This window comes from Trachypithecus francoisi, unplaced genomic scaffold, assembly GCF_009764315.1.
Source record: "Trachypithecus francoisi isolate TF-2019V2 unplaced genomic scaffold, Tfra_2.0 Lachesis_group6, whole genome shotgun sequence".
Classification (NCBI taxonomy): Eukaryota; Metazoa; Chordata; class Mammalia; order Primates; family Cercopithecidae; genus Trachypithecus; species Trachypithecus francoisi.
This window is the reverse complement of record NW_022681471.1, coordinates 34,771,110-34,787,452: the sequence shown is the minus strand read 5'-3', so window position 1 is coordinate 34,787,452 and position 16,343 is coordinate 34,771,110. Positions and strand designations below refer to the sequence as shown.

The window sequence follows — 16,343 nt, the reverse complement described above, 5'->3', positions numbered from 1 at the left end:
GAAGTTTTCCACATCTTTCCTACTGATAAATATTTTTAAAGGAACACTCAAATTTAAAACATTCTTTTCAAAAGCTTTTCTCGTACTAATATTTTCTTTAAAAAAGATTCGGTTTTACTCCACCAAAAAGGATCATGAACAAAAAGAACATTTTATTATGTCTCCTGGATTTTGCCTTTAAAGCAACACTGCAAATTTAAAAAGATTTTCAAAAATTTTGAAAATTTCTAGAAAGACTTCCCAGTGCACTTCAGTACATATTTACTTAAAATATATTTTTAAAACAGACATTTGTAGAATACTTTTTCAACCCCCATAATATAAATAACTGCTCATAGAGATATAATATGCACAAATTCAAACTTACATTTGAGAACTTGAATGATAAAGCTGAGAAATATGTGATATTAAACATATTAATATTCATACACAATTAAAGTATAAGTCTCAATTAAAAGACTCATTTTCTGATCCATGTTAACTCTGCTTTTAATTCATGAAAAAATAGTATAGCGGCATTACCATATTTAACACACCACCATCAGTTTTTTAATGCCATTACACAGAAAAAGTCATCCTAAGCATTTTAGATATTCAAAAATTCAAACAAATCCAACATATGTTAAATATTAAAGTTAATTCTTTTGCAATTCCTTAGTTATGCCTTTGTACTTTCACACAGGTAATTAGATTACCATTAAACACTTTAAATAAACATAAACTTTAGAAAAACAAAACAATGATGAAGTGTGGGCATGCCAACATCTTTAAATGTAAGCAAGCTTGAGGTTTTTAATCCTGTAGGTTTTTGGATTTTGCTGTTTGGGGGCTCCCCCGCCCCCGTTTTGCCACAAGGTAGATTCATGAATGAAATACCACTTTAATATCCTATTTTCTCTCACTTACATGTATGCTGGAGAAAGTGGAGTTGACCTGGATGTTTTAAGCACAGGAACTGGGAATTTCCAGATAGCAGGAGAGCTCGTTTTCCATTTCAATGGCATGTTGTCACCACGGTACTACAATAACAGTAAAGAGCGTTTCCATAACAGACTACCAACTAGGACTTCCATTCCACACTGTACTGACACAGCAGTGGCTGCCGCGGAGAACAAGCAAAGGATTCTGCCAGTGCCCTTAAACCGACGCTTCCAATCTGTAAAATAGGGCTGTAAGGTACCTCCTTAAATTCCTCTGTCCCCTAAAGCAATATGATGATTCTATCATTCCAACTCAACAATAGTGCCAGAAAAGCGCTGACTGCAGTATATTTTTTTAAGACTGCACTATGCATACCATACAATGCAGCTTTATTTAATAAAAGCAACCAGGCTTTTTTTTTTTTTAAGCTTGCAATACCATTGTTCTACCTTAACAGGGATACTGCAGCACTGTACTATATTCTGCACCTATTAACCTGATTTCTGACCAATAGTAGCAAGAAAAAACATAGATGGGTTTCATATGAAAATGAAACAACATACCTACTCAGAATACACTTGTCATCCTCTGAACAATCTTCTTTTGAGCTGCAACAATACAAATGAGATATAAACCTCAGCATAGCCTTAGGACACCGCTAACAGAGATCAGTGACTCAATTCAGCAGCCTGCTTTCCTCCTGTGCAAGCTCTGGCCACACAATACAAGAATGCCATTATGGGAAAAGCCCGTTTCAAAAATTCCAGTCCCTCTATTTTCCAGCTAGGAGAAGGCAAAATGTAAGAAGAATATAAACTGCTGCAGAACTCTGCAGGCTCTTCTAGTAGCTTCTGATTCAAGTGCTCTCCTTTCCCTATTCTTATTTCCAAGCTGAGATGAGCAAAATCTCATACATTTACAACATGCTATAGTAACACAAATATCACTCTGTCTTCTGCAGCAGAGAAGTACAGAGTAGCATGATCTTAATAGCAGTACTCAGAGGGACGCTATCAACAATCTAATTCAATACTGCCCTCCCCTTCTCTCTCCTTTCCCCTCTTGTTCACCCCCTTACTCCTCCCCTCCCTCCCCCGCAAACAGCTCACAAATTGCCTAGAGGAAAGACCAAAGCCGCTGGCCAAGCAGGTGTCCAGCAGGGACCACTCCAAAGCTCAACAGCGGGTCCGGTAACCTATAGGGATTAGCGATTGTCAAGGAGGTTCAAAAATTGAAGCTGCTGTCAAAGGCAGCTTGAGGTGTTTCATGAAAGCAATGGCAAATAAAGGGTTCATCTATATTGTTTTAAAATACTGCCAAAAAACAGCATTGTAAATGTCCTGAAAGTGACTTTTAAGCTTCTGTTTAAAGCACCAAAACAAACTCACAAATTTTCTACACAATTCTAAAAAGTGAATATAGGTTAAATGAGTATTATGCTGAACTCTTTATCTATAGGCTGAAGAATTTTACTTCTGATATAGGCAATTCACGATCATAGTACCCTTCTGCTTCTACCTAAAAACAGAATTATCCATTTCCATCAATGCAAGCTTAGTAAAGGCAGACCATGATTGTCATGAAAGCCACTACCTATTTTAAAAAATCACTGCAGGGACAAAGAGCTCATATTTACTTTCAAGTCTGTATCCAAACAATAAACTCATGCTTCCAACTTAAATAGTTGGCTTTCGGATACTCTTTCCAAATTATTCCTAGTTTTTAAAGATTGAGATTTAGTCCCCGAAGAGGCTTTTTCATCTGCATTTTAGAAACACACATGAATGTTTCTATAGTAAGGAACTATTTTCAAAAATTCCAAAATACCAAATTTAATATATGAGAAATACAGCATAAAATCAGCTAATGTAATCACAAACACCTTCCTTTTAAGATACAGACCAATATCAAGGCAAAAAGACAAACTACTATTTTCCTGTGAAGCACAAAACGTATATGTACATGCAGTATGTACATATACACATACATACATACATATATGGAAAGAGAAACCTTACTTTGAAAGACTGACAAGTAATATATGAACTTTGTAAATATTAAAATTATGTCAACCATCATTACCTTACATACAATTTTTATTCAACCTATCATACAAAAGAAACAGCCCTCAAAAACCCAGTCAAGCAATTTAAAGGGTTAAATTATATGTCCAACTCCTTTTAGTACTCACACACAAAACGGACTCATAGAAACCGTCAAAGGAATCAGAAAAAGGAATATTTATCAATGCGTTAGTGGCCAACATATATTTAAAAGTATTTTTTAACCTGCCACTAATACGCATAAATTATAGTCAATATTTTACATTAGAAGGCTTTCTGCAATAATCCTTAATGGTTATATAGCAGAAAGCCCTCAGGTATAATCAGCACAGGCAACTTGTTTGAAATCCAAAGAAGGAGAAATACATACACTCACACACGCATACACACACATAGCCACACACACGTATGAACACATCAAGTTTGAAATGTCTTATTCCACAGTGAGTTTCAAACAAATTTTCAAAACCCGAAGCATTTGCAAACATTTAAAAATATAAAACATAAAGCAGCTATATATTATGTAGTAAGGAGGTGATGTTTTAGAAAAGAAATTCAATCATTTTCCAGCTTATGGATCTTTTTGTTTGCTTGCTTTTCTGAGATGGAGTCTCCCTCTGTCACCCAGGCTGGAGTGCAGTGGCACAATCCAGGCTCACTGCAACCTCTGCCTTTCAGGTTGCAGCAATTCTCCTGCCTCAGCCTCTTGAGTAGCTGGGATTACATGCACCTGCCACCATGCCTGGCTAATTTTTGTATTTTCAGTAGAGACAAGGTTTCACCATATTGGTCAGACTGGTCTCGAACTCTTGACCTCAGGTGATCCACCCGCCTTGGCCTCCCAAAGTGCCAGAATTAAAGGCGTGAACCACAGTGGCCGCCCTACTTCACCTTCTGAGAATAAAGATCCAAAAACCTGTGTAAAAACATGGTAGTGAAGTGTTTCCAGCAGTTTATCTGTCTATGAAGGCTTCTCAAACATTGATGAGTGGAAAACAGGCAAGTTAAGGTAGAGTTTTCCAAATTCCCAAAAAGGGAACCACCATAAACAAGTGAAGATCACTTTATTGTAAAGATTATCATTCTTCTACAAGAACATTCTTCTATAAGCTATTATTCTTCTATAAACAATCAACTGATTCAAAAAAACCAACATATTTTTGTCTAATTTCATTAGGCTCCAAAGAAACTATCTAATACCACGAATATTCTATGTCAATTTTCAGCCTAGATTCCTTGCAGACTTAATATTTAATATTTGTTTCTGTGGTACTCCAATAATTTCTTTATTTGTTCAGAGTGAAAAGAAAGTATGGCTGCCTCCCTACACCCCATCCTCAGCACTCTAAAACAACTAAAACCCTAAAAGCATTATATCTGATGGTGGAGATGTATACATATTCAGTTCTTACTTTTCCTTTAATAAATTATTAAGTCACTTATAATTACCTCTCATGAGCAAACAACTATTATGCCAAAGTCCTTAAAAATAATCCCTTTAGGCCGGGTGTGGTGGCTCACACCTGTAATCCCAGCACTTTGGGAGGCCGAGGTGGGCAGATCACGAGGTCAGGAGATTGAGACCATCCTGGCTAACACGGTGAAACCCCGTCTCCACTAAAAGTACAAAAAATTAGTCGTGTGTGGTGGCAGGTGCCTGTAGTCCCAGCTACTTGGGAGGCTGAGGCAGGACAATTGTGTGAACCCGGGAGGCGGAGCTTGCAGTGAGCTGAGATCGTGCCTCTGCACTCCAGCCTGGATGACAGAGTGAGACTCCGTCTCAAAAAACAATAATAATAATAATCCCTTTAATCAGAAATACAGTTCATGAACAATACTTCACACTATAATTCACTTAACAACACTATTCCTCACGTATCATTTAGAAATAAACTTCAGCCAGGTAAAATCATCCCAATTACGAGTTGGCAGCATCCAAACAAATCAGATGTTACTACCCTGGTGGAGAATCCAGTCACAACTATGGAGTGTAATTATAATTCCCATTACATTCTAGAACTAAAAATATGTTCACCTATGGAATGAACAAAAATGATTAAACACATATTTTAAATAAAATTTTATGTAGGCCCAGTGTCCCACTATTTTAATATTTAGAATAGCAAATGTCAAAAAACCCTTGGTCACATCATAGGAAACACTTATTTTGATTACAGAACACTTGGTTTCTATTATGTACAACTGCATAAAACAGGAGAGAAAGACATCATACATAAAAGCTCTTCAACACATTTTATGAATATTAATCAGTTAAAAAATACCTGTGAAATGCATAGCTCAGAGATGTAACAAACAAAGGACAATGATGGGTCTTGGCCAAAGCTACAAAAAGAGCCAACTCTTAGAATGTAAAAGGAGAAGATTTTTTGAAATTTTAGGACTCTAAGAATTCATTTTTCTCAGTACCCTCATTGTATAAATGAAAACACTGAAACCCAGAGACACTAACTTGCCCAATGTTGTATCACAAGCTAGCAGTAAAAGAGGAACTAGAAACCAATTTCAATCTCCTAGTATAGGACTCTTGTAGAATCCCTACTGTTCTTCCCAATGAGACCATTCCACAAGATGCATGTTTCTATTTGAAGTGAACCACATTCTATAAATGTCTCAAGGTATTCTAAAGAAACAGGACTACAAAGAGATATCAACTCTTCCAATTATATGTTCAATGAAAAATAGAAGTGGGAGAAAAATACCATAAAAGAAAAGCTGTGCATGAAGAACCATTTCCAAAATCTTAATTCCAGAAGATGTTTAAGAATGTTCAGGAAAAAAATGTAAGTATAACTTAAGCAGTCACGGTATGAGAGAAAAGGTAAATATATTGCCAATACTCTGATATTTTTTCTCAGTGTAAATGTTCCTAAATAATTTTATAGTAAAACTTAATTTGCTAACTGACTGCTACAGTTTGTCACCAGTACCACCTCACCAAATGAACTAATATATCGTGTTTCTAATCTCTTGCTCCATTTTTTTCCTGATGTCCCCTAAGAAATTATCTACTTTTTCGTGCAAGTTTTGGTTAATCCTGTGGTAGGTACAACTAAAGACTAATAGCCCTAGTCAGAGTTTGTATGAACAGACACTGTGTAATCTTTTCAGTTCTGAAATGTCTCTCAGATTGATCTAAAATATCCATGTTATTCACAATGCTCAGACAAGACTGCAGATCATGCCAATTGTGTGCTTTGTTTATGTTCCACCAATCAGTAAAAGTACTTGGATGGCAACCAAATAGGACTGTTAAACCCTTTAAAACACACAAAAACTTCTGGACAGCAGAGCAAAATTCTTGATACATTAAGGGTTCCTTCTTACAGGAAATAAAATTGTTCACATTCACGGCTATGTACACTTATACAGTTACATGCATGTGTGTTTGTGTGTATCTTTTATACACATATATGACTATATATTCGTGCATGAGTGTGTCTCCTTTATTTGTTTCAGGAAATCATCAGATACATTAAAAATTTCTTACTAGATACTCAGATATGTAGCCTTGCCACAATAAAAAATGGAAAATCCCAGATATTTCTCAAAGACAACTACACTGGAAAGTTTTACATTGGAAATTTCCTTAACAGAACTGTGTGAAACCTAGTAGGCCAACAAAGAATCTACAAAGACATCCCCTTTTGTAGCTATGACTATGCCTTGGATTTATATCAAAGGTATCAAACAATATAAATTAGTCAAAATCATCAAACAATACAAACAATGCTATGCAGGCACACACTCATGTATATGCACAGAGAATTCCTCACACCATGATGGCATAAGCAATGCGAAGGGCAGTATTCTTCCTATCTGTAACATTGCCATAGGATAAGAAGATAAATATCCCTTATCTTATTAAGATAAACAAATAAATAAATATTTATTTATTTATTTATTTCCATGTTGGGCAGAGAGAAAACAGCAATCAGAGATGCTGGTGTGTTGAAACGGCAGGAACACTAGATAATGGGTCCAAAGGAGAAGACAATAGGGGTGAGGAAGGTAATGACTGGCTGTAAGGGGAAAAGAAAGCCAAAGTGGTAGTAATTGCTGAAATTTACATAATACTTTTTATAGTTGGGTGTCAGATGAAAGAGGTTATGGGGCTAAGACAGGAACTGGGGTAAGTGGGCAAAAATACAGAGAGACTGAGCAGAGCACAAAGATCCAGTTGTTGGGGGCCCAATGATCCACAGATTCTGACTACCTTTACTCTTTCACTAAGGCTGAAAAAAGGAGTAACACTGAATGGGAAATTCAGAAGTTCTTGCCCTTCCTTCTTCATTTTGTTTTCTGACACTATCTATACTCTTTATGGCTTTTCTTTCTTTCTTTTTTTTTGTTTCCTACCCGTGTATGCTTCAAAGTATTGCCATCTGTTTATTTTAAAAAATGCTTTAAACTCCAAACCAGGACGTTTGTGTATGCTTGGGGTTGTGGTAGTGGAAATCAATGGTTTTTATTTTATTTTATTTTATTTTATTTATTTATTTATTTATTTATTTTTGAGACAGAGTCTCATTCTGTAGCCCAGGCTGGAGTGCAGTGACACGATCTTGGCTCACTGCAACTTCTGCCTCCCAGGTTCAAGCAATTCTCCTGCCTCAAACTCCCGAATAGCTGGGATTACAGGCATGTGCCACCACGTCCGGCTAATTTTTTGTATTTTTAACAGAGATGGGTTTTTATCATGTTGGCCAGGCTGGTCTTGAACTCCTGGCCTCAAGTGATCCACCCACCTCGACCTCTCAAATTGGTGGGATTACAGCCTTGAGCCACTGCACCTGGCAAATCAACGGTTTTTAAATATATATACTATTTACTATTTACATATGTGATTTTAGATTACCTTTTTTAAACTGTTTGATAAGAGCAATACAGAGAGACAATTTATCATCATCAGTAGGGGTAATATATCCAATTCTCCAAAAAGATGCCATGCTATTACCACAACCTGTGCTATAGCTATTATACTTCATCTGCCCAAGATGTCTTTCCCAATTCCTATGTGTCCCTCAAGAAGGAATCCCTAAATCTTTGTATCTTCCTAATCAAGCACCATTCCTGGCCCATTGGAAAGCACTCAATAAATATTTGTTGAGTAAACTGAAAGGGAAATTTATAAGCAGAAGAGTGAAAATCAGAATTATATATTGAAGTCAGAATATATCCTGAAGGATTTTTAAAACACTTGCTAAACCTGCTATTACCACAAGCAGAAGTTAAGAGGGATATTTATCTGTTAATTTGATAATTTTAGGCTATAATCTCCTTAAAATGAAAAAATATACAGAAATATCCTATCTTATTAAAAATAAGCATATATTGAAGGAAATCATCCAGAATATACATATACTTTCTTAAATAAAATAAATCATTCCAATAAAAAAATCTCTATCACCTGAAATAGTGATCACTCACCTGTTAATCATCTCTCAGCAACTTCCTAAGAATCTCCTCAAACTACTTTGAGTAAATAAAACAGTCAAGCCATTGTTAGCTTTTCTGATTGAATCTGTAAACTTATCAAAATAAAAAGCCACTTAAAATGTACAGTGCAACTGAACAATTAAGAATATGGCTCTAGCGAATGAAAATACATTCATATGAAGCTTTCCAAATAGTTTCACTTATTTGTTTTAATTTTGGTAGCATCAAATATGGAAGCAAGACTGCCAAAGTGGCATGAAGACGACATAAGGAATACTGAAAGCTTTATATTTGTAAATCCTGAACTATTTTGGTAAGAATAAACAATTTCTAACAATGTTTATTTATGATGGTTGAAAAATTTTTCAGTAATAAGCACACCACCTACCAAATCTCAAAAGACACGCCAGTTAAACAAATGCAACATTTGCAATGTTCTATATTATTTCAGAAATATCTATACTTTTATAAAAATCTGAATTTCTGAAAGATCTTTAGAAGAGTATATTTTCTTCAACATCCCAATTTTAAATTAATGAAATAGTGCTACTACTTTGAAAAATGTATATTTACATCCAAAAAGTTATTATAACATTCACACGTGCATCATAAATGTTATAACCAAAAATGAGGTTAGAAGATTACCTGGTTATCCAATCTCTTCCTCTTCCTATTTATAAATATCGGTTAAAAATACTGATAGAGTAATCAAAATAACATTTTGCTAACCAGCAGCACTTTCACAGAAAGCTAATCCTAATGACTAATTAAGACTATTTAACACTACTTAAATTTTCTATGAGAAAGAGCTGTTTATATTCAATTGCTTTAATTTTTTACCATTTCATAGGCTTAATTATTAAAACTGAATTTCCTATACATATGTCCACAGAAACTATTGTTGTCTAAAAATAAAAGGTTTTGACCAAATAATAAATGAGAAAATCTTACACTTCATAAAAGGCTCAATTTCAAACTTGAACCTTGTGACCCATTGCCATAACATGAAACTCAACAGTTTTCTTAAAGATGTCCTATGGTTATGTTATTTGCCCACTATGGCACTATCCAAGAGACTTAGCAACCTGGCCAATACCTCTGTTTTCATAACTATTTCCAGATCCTTTTCATTTTCCAATTTAGAATTCTTCTCTTTAGTGATTTTAAATTCTACAAACAAGTAAAGAGTACAGAGACAGTTATACTGAAAGATGCCAAGTGTATGGTCATAGGTCTAAATTGTAGACGCTAGCTGAAAAGTGTGTAATTTAAAATTGCTATGCCTGCAAACAGAAATTCAATTAAAATCCTATGATGTACAACATCATTAGCACATGCCACATCAAGTGTTTATGTGTTGTAAAATAATCACAGCTTGTTTTGGCATTAGGTTTAGCTTTATTATTTGGATGCAATGGCTATCCAATGAAAGGGAAATCATTTCTTTTCCTTTATCTCATGGTCTGTTACTAACTAAAGTAAATTCCATTTTGAATAAAAACAGAATTCATCTTCTAGGTTGAATCTAGATTTAAGCTAGAGATAATCTAAATCTGGGTTTCCTGACTTCCTTTCTATGTCTGTCTACTTCAACTAATAAGTTCAGAACCACTTCATGTCTTCAAAATCAAATATATGTTTTAAATAATCAGTTACTTCTCATGGAATTCTGAAGCTACATAACACTGAGTAAAATACATTTTCCCTTTAGCTAGCATATATTTACTCATTAATTCCTTATTCAGCTTGATTTAAGTCAGAGACACTTGAGCATTTTTATGAGTCTTCCACTACAGGGTCTAGCCATTTGTTTAAATTTCTATGATATTGTTCAGAAATTAAACAAAAATATTTATGTTTAGGGGTTTCTAGAAATACCAATTTTTCATATTCAGATTTGTAAAGCACAGAACAACATAACATGTATTCCAAAAAGGGTGAAGAGGCAAGATCAAGCTTGAATGGATACTCTAAACAGGGAAAAAGTACATTTATTAATTAGGACCACACTTTCACATCTGTCAACTAAAATGCATTTATTTCAACTGAAAACTTCTTAGTATATTAACCATTACTGACAGTGTAAGATAATCTCCTATAACTTCACAAATGAAATCAATCAACTTACTCTGCCTAGCCCAAAACCCCTAGAAAGGAGATACATGCTGAGTGAGTTATTTCAGTCATCAATAAGTATTAAGAACTTATGACTTTGCTAGATGTTACAAATATACAAAAGAACACATGTTCCCTGGCCACAAGACCATTATAATCTAATGAGGCAGACTAGATATACACATAGGAAACACAAATTAGTGTAAATACATTGTTACAGTAAACCCATAACTACCAGAACCCTGAATAGCCTAGTTTTCTATACAGTTTTTTAAATTACTTTACAGTAAAAACTGGGAGAGTTTATTAAAATATCAAAACTCACTTATTTTTCACCTTTTGGCAGAAATCTTTCGGCCCCTCATGTCTAAAATATACACAAACCTTTATAAAATATGTCAAAGTACCACAATTAACAGTAGCTATTGTAACATGCTTCAGATGTACATACAGCAACGTGTGCAAATAATATCTGTCATTCATCACTCTTGCTTGCCCCTTGCTCCCCACTGCCCTGGTTAATATGGTTTTACATGGAACACAGAAGTCGCTGAGAGAAAAATGGCTCTTTTCTTTATGCTGCAATACATATACCAAAAGAAAAGTTGTTTACCTTTAAAGCAGATGTGCTTAAACATTAGTGTGCATAAGAATCGCATGAGGTGATTATTTAAAATGTAGATATCTGGAGGTGGGGCCCAGTACTCTGCATTCTCAACAAGTACTACAGTCGGTTATCACACCAGGTCTACTAAACTATTAGAGAAACACTGCTTTAAAGTCAAGTTTGCTAACCCCTGCTGAATATCCCTTAGCTATAGTAAGATTGTTTTCTTTCTCAGTCCCTGGCTTTCCTTAGCATATGAACACTGGCTGCTCAACACCAGTTGTCATAGCACACTGTACAGCCATTATCTTGCCCTCCCACATTCCAGATCCTTCTAGGTCTGGGAGAGTCTGAAAGTAAGGTCTCCAGCTGGCAGACAGATAGGCGCAGAGGCAGACAGACAGATGCAAAGTGGGAAACTGAGAGGTACAACAATTAGAAAACAAATTATCTTGATTGTGTAATACAGATTAAAAAGTTAAAAACTTATTTCAAACTTTTTTCATGAGGAAGAACGCAGAAGAGGACAGAGCTAGGCACCTGTGGTCCAACTGCAGCTGTGTCCCTGATTAGCTTTCTGACCTCCAGTGTTATCTTCCCCCATCTGTAAAATAGGGAAAATGCTGCTTTCCTTGCCCATCTCACAGTGTTTTCATGAAAACCAAAGTAATTCATATTTGTGAAAGCATGTTGGAAATATAAGGCACAATACAATGATGTGTGGCATTTTAACAGCATAATTACATATTTTTTCCTAATAATACAGTGTCCTAGACATTACTGTAACTATACTTGATAACTGTCTTCTAGTATTCTCAGGGTCTTTCATGAAAACAAATTCGCATTGGAAAAAAAAGGTGAGGAAAAATGCAGACCCCTGGACATACCCTGAAGTCGATTTTTTGAATATATCCTTGAATCGGCTTGTTTTAATGACAATTGCCTCCGTCTCCTGAAAGTGGAGTGCAAAAATAAACCTGGTTAATTGTGGTTTTATTATATTTAGTTCAAATTTTTCAAAGCATACCCCGACAGCATTTTACCTGTAAATTAATAAACCATATTTATAAATCCTGAACAGCTAAAACCACACAGAACAATTTTAAACTATGTAAATTAACTTTTAAAAACCCTTAACCAGAAAGCCAAAACATTCTATTTGTTTTTAGAAGCTTTCTTAATGTCTCAGAAAGTCTGGAATAAAGATTGGCATTAAGTATAACAATTATTGGCAGTAGATCTAAAATACTAAACTAGCCAAATTAGGACACAAGGAGACACTTCTCCAGTAAATATATACTCGCCTCTTGGAATAATTTGTCATTTTGTAGCTTTTTAAGCCTAAAGGTCAATTATTTGCTGATATACTGCTTTGCCATAAACCCCTGAAAGCAAATGACACATATTACAAGCTTTCAGAGAACAGATGGCTAATGTTCTTCTAGGTTCATTTACTACCAATTTTTTTTTATTTTCATACTGCTTGTAATTAATAAAAACATATAAATAGATATACTGTCTCCTAACCAGAAGACGTGGTTTTTGTTAAGCTCAATCATATATCTAGCTCTTTTGGGCTAATACAAAAATCAGCGTTGGATAGACATACTTCTGGTGCTGCCTCAGGAATCCAGTTTTAAAAATAGAGACTACTACAGAAGCACTGCAGTATAGGCTGTTGACAGTCAACTCTCTTTAAAAACTAAAGTATGCTGGCAGATGTTTGATGAGCTCTAATAAAAATTTCACTTATTTCCATTTATTTCATTTATGTTGTTATCAGCATATAGAAAGTAAGCATTAGCCTTATCTCACGTTTTTTTCAAAATAAACTGTCTTGATTTTTTCTGGGTCATCTCACAAGCACTATTGCATTATTAAATTCATAACTACATCAAAGTCATAGTTTAATAATATCTTTAGAAAGACCTTGACAAAGACCTTATCCAAAATGTGATACTAAATCTAATGACTTCCTATGAAGAAAGGTAGGTGGAAAATATTTTATTTCTTTTTTGGAATGATAAATTCAAAACAGCATCTCCTTAATGACAGTACTATTTGAAAGTATACTTTTAAAATGCTATACACATAAACATTACTGTTGAATGACAAAAAGCTGTAATAGGTCAAATTCATATCTGTCATGTTTTACAATTAAGCCTTACCAAAAAATAACAATTATATTATTGCTTTGCTTAAAAATGCATCAAATTGTCTTTAAATACAGCTTATTTTATATCCCTATTATATTATTCCTTTTCCTTGTGCATTTAAAAAAATCTGGTATGCCACCTTCTGGCAACTGAGTGAAATTATGTATTTCTACATAAGTCACTATTCTTTATTTTAACTTTTTAAATATATGTATATAGAGATATTTCTTACCTGCATTACATTTAAGCTATATAAATAATCTATAACACAGTCTGAAGTAAAATAAAATTCCCTTAGAAATATTATTCAAAATCAAGCTTTGTACATGCTTCCTATGATTTTTGCATGGTTACCAATATGTCTCCTGAATTCTACAATACATCTAAAATTGATTTTTGTATATCGCTTCACAGCCACATATGGAAATAACAGGCTTGCTATTTTAATGAACAAGTAACAGCAGTAAATAAAGGAAAAGAAAGGTCTCTTACCAATAAGCCCATTTTTCTCTTAAGGTTTGAACTCTCATCATTTGTCATGTTCTTGTGGATCCCTCTCTCATCAAATTCTCTGGAGTTTTAAAGTTAAGAGCTGTGATGCACAGCTAGGCTCTGCTACCTAGTAGCGCACCCCAGTGCATCTGCCTGGTATAACACTTCAGTTGTAGCTCCCAAAAGCAGAAACAGGCTTTATATATTTAAAAAAAACAAAAAAACAAAAAAACAAAAACAAAAAAAAACCCTATGTACTGCATACCTTCCCTTGATAGGAAATTGTAGTCAGTGTAGTTGAACTATTTATATTTCATATCTAAACTGCTGGCCAGATATGAAAATGAGAAGCACACATATCTTGAGCTTAGTTCCGGTAAGCTGAACAGGAACAAAGTGTTCATCTTTGGAGCAAGGTGGAATGAGACAAATACTAACATCAGGAAGTCTGACTTAGAAAAAAAAAAATGTTTACCTGAAAGTAACCTTACTTTTTTAAGGGTCACTATCCTGCTATTTGTTATATTATCTTAATTTTTTATTATCCTTAATTCTTACCTCTCTCTTGCCCATAGTTGCCAGTCATCAAGTCCTATCTTTTTTTCTTTATCAATCTCCCAGGAATCTACCCCCTATTTTTTTTTAAACAAATGAGCTACTTCAAGAAATACATATAACTCATCTCCCTGCATTGCCCGTCTTCAATCTGTCAACCCCATTCCATCTAGATCGCTTTTTAAAAATAAAACTACACGTGATGTAAAGTAAATGATCACTGAATATTTTTCAGTATGTATTTATTGAATTGGCTACATGTTAGGTACTGTGTTGGGTGGTGTGGATGTAAAGGTGAACCAGACACAATCCCTGGCCCTCAGGAAGCTCATAAGCTGAGTGAGGGAAGCAGGCATGTATTCTGACGACACAAAATATGGTGTAGAAGCTTTAGTGATATAAGCCTAGCATTCTACAGCAGCAGAGGAATAACAAAAATTCCGTTGCAACTGAGGCTCAAGAATGAAGCATACATCAAGTAAATTCTAGAAGAAATAGCCTGTGCAAAGAAAGAAACATGTGAAGGAGGACAACATGTTGGAGGGATCAGCAAGTTCTTCGATATGACTGGAAAGAATTCAATATTACTGAAAAGTGGGTACATAGCGTTGAGTGGAGTATATTTTAAGGGATGCAGAAACCACATTACAGAAGACCACGCATGCCAGAAAACAAGTTTGGATTTTATCCTGTGTGCTATGAGAAACAATCTGTTGAATGAGTAGATCAATCAAATAATTAATCAAGTAGCTAAGCCTAGCACTAAGAACTCAGTACAAACCGGCCAGCCTACTCTTCTAGTTTACTGTAGTAAATCATAACACCAACTTCCAGGTCTCTATCTCAAAAGCTTTCTTTGTTCTTTCTCATCTTTGCTCCAGAGGTCCCTCTTGCATGAAATCTCTTCCCCACTCCACTTTCCTGAACTCAACGCATTCTTCCAGATCCAGCTCAAATTCCATTTGTTTCTGTGATACCTTCCATGGCAATTTGAGTCTATGGTTTTAAAAATATTATTTCATCACAGGGACCAGAAACCATGCATTCTTGCTAAAGTTTAGCACTCAGTGTTGAAGAAATCTTTTTGATCCTTTGCCCACAAAATAAAAAAGGATGGTGAGAAAAACACACTAAGGCAAAGGTCAGAGCCTCAGGGTAAGTAAGCAGGTCCCTGAAAGCCCACCTCCCAGACTTCATAGTGCACACTAATCTTAGTAACTTCCTTCACCACTCTGAGCCTGAAAAGGAATTGTGAAGAGAGATGGACCTGTATTGGGCAGCAGCTCTAAATTACCACGCAACATTGCTGGCTGTATACCTCACAGCCCTGGTTCAAAAATTCCAAGGAATCGATGAGAAAGGGATACCGACAGAAGAGCTGAATAATGGAGCTGTGACCTTTGGAAAAATAGAGCTGTAAGTGGACAGAAATTGTGATTGTGCTTTACTACTCATAGTAAACCAAGATAATTCACCTAAAGATCCATATAATAAACAAAGAATTCATGAAGATCTCGAAGAGATGACTGGGTGAGTGTAGGTGCTTGGGTATAGAAGGTTTAGAATCTCCAAGGGTAAGCTTCAATAGGGGGAAATCCAAGTGTAAGAAAGGGGTGTTTCAAAAAGGGTTAATAATGTTAGCCAGGAGATTAGGATAAGAAACTATCAGAGAAACACGTCCTTGGGTGTAAATATTTAGTATTCTCTCTCTGTGGAACCACATTCCATTATGCTCAGTGTCAAATACCCAGTAAGTACGCAAGCTTTCATTGATTTTGGCACTTAACATTAAGCTTTGTCTCATCGTTTTTATTTATGCACAATCTCTTAGATTTATGCAATGATGCAAAAACCATGGTGCTTTCTTTTATGTAGACAAAATCTTTCCATCTTAGTCAACCATTTTATGTTAAAATGGATTAAAAGATTCTGCCAACAATTTCAAAAAGTAGTTAACACTTAAAAATATTCTCTCAA

The 16,343-nt window shown here is 35.0% G+C and overlaps 1 protein-coding gene across 4 annotated transcripts in view; it reads right to left on the bottom strand.

Annotated features, from left to right (window-relative positions):
- The window catches only part of KLHL13 (kelch like family member 13), a 215,659-nt gene that overhangs the window by 69,898 nt on the left and 129,418 nt on the right, over positions 1-16,343 (bottom strand). The window contains exon 1 of one of the 4 annotated variants that reach the window (XM_033201332.1): positions 907-1,048. The exons of the other annotated variants lie outside the window; for them this stretch is intronic. Within the exon in view, the coding sequence (XP_033057223.1) occupies positions 907-1,004 (98 nt within the window). The 5' untranslated portion in view covers positions 1,005-1,048. Of the gene's footprint in view, positions 1-906; positions 1,049-16,343 lie in introns of those variants that run through there. 4 annotated transcript variants of the gene reach the window in all.